The sequence below is a fragment of the Rhagoletis zephyria genome, unplaced genomic scaffold (genome assembly GCF_001687245.7).
Source record: "Rhagoletis zephyria isolate East Lansing unplaced genomic scaffold, Rhagoletis_zephyria_1.1 Rzeph_scaffold_19561, whole genome shotgun sequence".
Lineage (NCBI taxonomy): Eukaryota > Metazoa > Arthropoda > Insecta > Diptera > Tephritidae > Rhagoletis > Rhagoletis zephyria.
Window position 1 is genome coordinate 1 of NW_016176621.1, and position 6,663 is coordinate 6,663.

Here is a 6,663-nt window from a genome sequence, read left to right on the forward strand (position 1 = left end):
TCCTCTATATTAGTGATCGACTTAATTAGTCGCAGTGTCTGAACTCAATCACTCGCTAATTTGAAACTAGTGCTTATTTTTAAATTGTGACACGTATACCACCGAATAATCGTTTTTCTTTTCGTTGCTTGTCGATTTGTTTATTGCGCTTCGCATCAACGTCACGACTTCGTTGTGAAATGTAATGTTATCGTTATATGTATGTAATAAATTTTATTACTCGTTTCGAAGTTTTGAAAATCGCGTGCGTTCCTCTACGTTGCCAACACTTGACTGTTTGCTGGTTTGCTTTGGGGCTATTGGCTTTTGCCGCTGTTGCCTCGGTGGTTGTGCTAATCATTCTGATTAAACGACCACTCTCGTCGATTCTCCATATATCGCACACGATCTTCAAAAGTGACACAACTCAAAATTTGGCATTTTTGAAATTATGCACTAAAAATGTACACAGAGCTCTTATTTACCTTTAAGCAAAAGCTGGAGCAAATTTTTGTTATAATTTTTGAAAAAACTAAAACCTTGCCCATATGATTAACATGTGCTACGAAATAGTTTTTCGCATTTTCCGAAGAGCGTATAATTTTGAGTACATACAAATATGTTTGTAGGAATCACTGAAATGGTGTTGCCAACTACACAGTTTGCTCAAAGCGAATTTATTTATACATGACTACTAGCTTTTGTCACCTCATTCGAGCTTATTTGCTGATAAGTTATCTATGTATATATGGGCTATGTAGTTAGTAACATGTTTATATTTGACTATTTTATTGGTAAGCAATATGAGTCACTATCTCCAACAGTTTTCCCTTTTCTGAAATTATAATGAGTTAGAGGTTGTCTGGACTTGTACTACATCGGACCATCCAACTTTTTTTCCGTATCCGATTTTATGAACAGTGAGTGGAAATTCTGAAAATATAATTTAACAAGTGAAGAAGTCTAAGCTCGGCGAAATTTTCTGTAAACTACAATGATAAGCAAGACTTTTTTCCCCGATTTGAAACAGTTTCAATAATGTGCTATTTCAGACTTATTGAAATAATTGGACTAAGTCTGGTGAAAATCAGTAAAGCGTTGACCGATATACACTTATGTAGTCAAAAGTGAGTGGTGCCGGTCCCATTTTTTTCAAAAAATCTATAATCTTATTTCTTGTTAAGAGAATGTTGTGAGAGTAAACTTGGAGTAAATTGGCGTAATTAGTTATTGGAATATCGGAGTTTCCGCATTCTGAAATTTACCGTTAGATGGGAAGTGGGCGTAAGTTTAGTCAAATTTCCCCAATTATGCAACGCTCCCGCAAAGAGCATGTCAGCCGTCCTCTGTGCCCGTGCAACCTTGCCTCTGGACTGAGTGTTGTTTAACGCAGGCCACCATATGGTGACCCCTTAGAAAAGGATGGGTCTTATCACAGCCGTGTACATTCAGTGTACTATATGTGATTTTAATCTCCATTTTTAAATGTTCCGCTTCCAGTCTAGTTTCATGTCTAAAATAAACCCAAGGTATTTAACCTCGGTTAAGAGAGTAAGTGCCGCTCGGTTTAAGGAGGGAGATTTTAATAAGGCCCTCCGCATATGGCTCGTCTCGTCATCGGCGCGACATGTATTTTTCATGCAGCGGCGATGACGATACGCTTACGGTCCGCATACAATGCGATTATCTATCGCCAAGAACGAGTTGTCGAGCAGCAATGATGTGGAATTTCATTTATTAAATTATCTTAGTTAAAATATAATTTACAAAAAAGTTCAAAATGGAAACAGAATTTATTAATAAATTAGTCCTCGGAAATTTGAAGGCTTGCTTTGAATTAAAGCTTAGTCTTTTGGCTACACGTCTTTGGTAAACCTTTTCGATTCGGGTAACGCGTTTTGACGCAATAACCCAAAATCATTGTACAAATAACCGAACCGTACCCTTTGCGGGAGCTCGTCGGCGAAGTTTACACATTTTATACTGAAATTAATTAATAATTTAGTGGCCAGAAATTTAAAATCATTGTTTTAAATTAAATTTCGATTTTTTGTGTAGTATGCCGCATACTGTATGCGTATATCAAAACTTTTTGATTTAGGTCACGCGTTTGGACACAATAACCCAAAATCAAATTACAAATAACGGTCCCCATTTATGTACAGATCGGTTAGATCTCTATTTGAATATTCCTGTAAATTATTATTATATAGGATCGCGCGATTTTCGATTAACGCATTTTTGTATCAAAACTTTTAAACACTCCGAAAAACATAAACAAACTGCAAGCGTGCTATCGTACGTGACGACAAGCAACCGACAATGCTGTACCTTTACCCTTATATAAGTAAAGTGTTTAAATTTACTTTGGTCTTCATTTTTGCCTTTTTTTGTGCGCATCTTTGTTTTTGTTTTTATTTTTACCTTTGCCTTTATACCTTTCTTTATCTATGTACGTACTCACCTTTACTTTCGTTCTTGTGTTGGTCTTTTTCTAAGCGTTATTCTTTAATCTTATATTAGCAAAAAGCACTTGTTTCAGTGCAACCATTTCCGTTGCACCATTGTCGTTGCATCATTTCCGTTGCACCATTTCCATGTGCAATTTCCGTTGAATTTGCCAATTTACAAACAAATTAAAAGTTTGCAATTTTACGTGTAAAAATATAAGTTCTGAGAATAAAAACAAGGTAATAGGTGGCACGCTGAGTAATCGTTTCTAAGTAAGTCAAGTCAAGTCTAAGTCTTGCATAACCCAGCTTTAAGACGTTTTTTACGTTAAAATATATAAGTTATAATTGAATGAATAAAAAAAATTTAATGGAAAAGTCCACCGGCAGTGGGACTCGATCCCATGACCTTGCTGATCGTTAATCTGAATTACTGCCATCTCTCAAGCCACAATTTTGATCAGGTCAGCTGCGCCGTTAATCGGGATCAACGTTGCCGTCTGTCTATGCTTTAACGGCAGTCTCAGGAAGAGCTAGATCCGGCATGTTTGGGCCGTAGGGAGAGGGATGTTAGGTGATCTTATGCAAGTGGGCATATAAAAAGGTGGTTAGTGTCGTCGGGCCATCTGGCTTCTTATTCGTCGGGCCATCTGGCTTCTTATTGAAATTGGACTGTGCAGTTAACCTGCCACCATATCCAAAATAGAGTTGTGCCAAGTATCACCAGCCTCACGAAGTAACAGAGCTCTTCGTCTGCAATAGGTGGCGTTGGTCTCTGATGATGGAATTCGAGTTTGACGAAGGGTTTGACTTATTCTCGATGAATTGCCTATCTATAATAGAGTATATCTGCATATAATAGACAAGAGTATGTTGTGTTAACAATGTAGTCTTGCTAACCCCATCTAAACCATTTTCAGCAGCCATATTGTAATTTTAGTCATACTTTCTAACTAACAGCAAGTGTTTACTATAGGTTTATCCTGTTTTTTCCTTATTTGAAAATGGGGAACCATTATTATTTCTTTTATATTTTGGAATTCGCTATTTTTTGAATAACTCAACCGGTTTTAGAAAATCCTAATAAAATAATAATCGAATAATCCTAATGTAATGTGGCATGTTCATAGATACTAGACAAAAATGACTTCGTCCCGAATGAAACTTGCCCGATTATCGTTTTCTGGCTAAAATTGTTATTTCAGAATTATTTTGTGTGCGAATTTGAGCATTTTTAATACATCCATATAAGCATATAGTTAAATATATAACTTTTTTTCTTTAGAGACTGATATTCTGTTAAAATATTGTACACGTTCTAGTTTTTAACGTTCATCCATTTACCGAAAGTGATCGCCACTTTCTAACGATCATACACGCCCAAAAAAGCATTGCAGGTTGGACAGTAATGTTCCACATTTCGTGCGCACTGCGTACAATATAACATGCCAGCGCAAGGTATGCAGCTGTGGACAAAGAAATATTAGTATGTATACATAAATATTATTGAACTGTTAATAAATAATCCCACATACAGCATTCCAGCGAGAAGTAATGCGATAATGTGTGTCTTCGATGATGCTCGATATTCCAGACGCGAGTTGACCTGCTTTGAACAATTGGGGCAGGTTAAACTGCAAGGAATGGGGCCAATTGGTGTTGACATGTTTTTCCAGTTAATGGATCAATAGTTAAGAGATCTGTAATTCGTAAAGAAATTTGAAGGTAATATACTATTAATGTATGTATATTGGGGTGCTTTTTTGCGGCATTTGTTTTTCACTGCTACCTCGAAATTTTGTGGAAAAGACCTAAAAAAAACTCCCTGAAAATCTAAACCCTTATTATTAACATTAAATACTCGCCCAAGGCGTGCAAAGATTTGCATTCAAAATACGCGTAAACGTTGATTGTTTTTCTTTATAATTCTATAGCACAGAGGCATTTTATGGTATAATCATGGTCAATGATGGGTTTTCTACTTGAATGTGGTTGTTGTAATTTAGCATTTTTCTACTAACAACAATCATTACACTGTGGATGTAGAAACAGCGGAGCAACCTCGAATTTCGTTGTGTTTTTATATTTTCCCGTACACCTTACTGGCGCGTCCGTTACCAAAAACCTTATTCATTGTTATAACTAGTAGGCAGAATATTTGAAATCCATATAGGTTTCAGTTATAAAGCAAGATTATTAATTTCTTTTAAAAAATAAAACCATTAGCCCCCGACAAATCGAATTTAAAATTTTATTTGTGTTCGAAATTAGTCGCGTCCGTAACCGTGGGAAAAATTCAATCAAATAATACACCAATAACTTCTTCCAGCAACGCATAAGCTGGGTTTCCCTTTCCTTGCACTTTTAGATTTAGCTCATTTCGATATTATATCTGAAGATGAGTTGAGTTTTTGTAGCCACTCAAATTCGAGGTGGACAATGCATTTTTCATTGAGGAACACCTTTATTTCACTAAAGCACAAAGCAAGTCGTCTCAATGCATTTCCTCTAGAAAGCCGACGCACTTTATTGTGCAGATGTAGTTCAGAGCGAGCCGCAGATAGCCGACACCTGGTCTAAGTCTAAGCTATGCAAAAATGTTCCAAATATTTTAGGTATTAAATGTTTTCATTGGTTTTCATATATCGACTGACATCTTATTGAGGTTGCTTATTCGTTGAAAAAATATTAAAATGCAACACACTAGAAGCTTGTAACCTAACCTTTTTTGCTAATATCATCTTCCATTATATCTTGTATTCTAACTCACCTGACGTTATAATTAATTTTTTGTTAAACTTCAATAAAAAAGAAACATAATTCGAGTATTTATAGGGAAAAATCTTTCACGTCCGTAATGAGAAATAGAAGACATTCTTTGACCTTCAATTCCACATTCAAAGAAAATAATTTTTTCTCCAAACATCGCTAAATTTGGAATATTTTTACATGCGCTAAAAAATCAACTTTTTTGTCGCGTCCGTACCGTTTTTTATTTGCTTGTATCTGTGTACTTAACTGTTTATACTTCCAAAAAATTTTGTTGAATGTAGCAACTTCCCAGTGTTTTGTAAAAGTTGTAATATACATACGATCTTTTACTTCTCTTCCTATTTTAAGCTTAGTTAAACCCGTGCGAATGTCGGTTTCGTAACCCAGCATATGCTCATATGCATGTACATTAGGGTGCCCATCGAAAAAGTTTTTTTTTTTGAAACTGCACGACCCTACCTCCTAATTGTATTCGTTTTAATGGGAAATATTATTGCCTATTTCTATAGATTTTTCAAAGGTCATTTAGAGAAATGCAAACTCAAATTGAACAGGTTGCAACAGCAACTATACAACAAGTAATTTTTAAGCAAAAAACAAAATCGGCTTCAATTCTCATATAAAAAATATCTCATAAAAAAAAATATATATATATATATTTCATGATTCAATGACCGGATCAAAGCCATATTAGTATGGAACCAGCTCTGAGACACTACCTTTCCGATGCAAAAAGAATTATCGAAAGCGGTTGACGTGGTCCAAAGTTATGCGGTTAAAAATAGGGAAATTTTTAACTGATCATAAAAACTCTACTCTTCTACACAAAAATATCTTTCTAACGGTGTTCTTGGTTTTAAAATCGATCCGGGGCAACGAAGGCGGAAAAATGTATGTTAGCGTATTAATATATAGATTTGTGCCAGTTACCAAGTATAAGATAGTCCGTAAATTTCACAAAAGAGGAAATAAATTTACTTTCTTCAAAAACATTTTAAAAGTTTTCTCACTTATGGCGTTCAAAATATGAGCTTCTACTAAAATTATTCACCAATAAATTTTTGAAGTAGGCAAGCACTGAGACGGTACCGAAAACAAATTTTTTTTTGTGCCACCCCATACGGGGTATTCTTTTTTGCGGATACGAGATATTGCGCTCCAAGGGAAATTTTTAATCTAGGTATGTATGTAGGTATGCTGCTTTAAAAATATAAAATTCTTACCAAAATATCTCAATTAATACTTTTTAAAAACCAAAATTCCAGCAACTATGTTCACCTAACGAAATTTGCGACTCAAATACGTCGTCCGCCTTGAACGCCTCGAAACACTTTAGTTGGTGTCGTAGAATAGATATTTGGTGCCAGCAAATAGTACATACATCAGCGGTTGTAACAGCGAAGTACTGTACCCATAAGTACATATGTACGCCCTTCAATAAATGCGCTTATTAAAAAAAAAA

General features: G+C 35.3%; 1 protein-coding gene across 2 annotated transcripts in view; it reads right to left on the reverse strand.

Moving 5' to 3' along the window:
* Nucleotides 1-3,543: 3,543 nt before the first annotated feature.
* Nucleotides 3,544-6,663, reverse strand: part of LOC108380539 (lipopolysaccharide-induced tumor necrosis factor-alpha factor-like) — a 5,311-nt gene continuing 2,191 nt past the window's right edge. For both annotated transcript variants that reach the window (XR_001849570.1, XM_017636911.1), the window contains 2 exons: nucleotides 3,965-4,129; nucleotides 3,544-3,895 (listed from right to left, as the gene is read on the reverse strand). Coding sequence is in view for 1 of the 2 variants with exons in the window: in XM_017636911.1 (XP_017492400.1) it covers nucleotides 3,793-3,895; nucleotides 3,965-4,095 (234 nt within the window). In the remaining variant the exon portion in view is untranslated. Of the gene's footprint in view, nucleotides 3,896-3,964; nucleotides 4,130-6,663 lie in introns of those variants that run through there.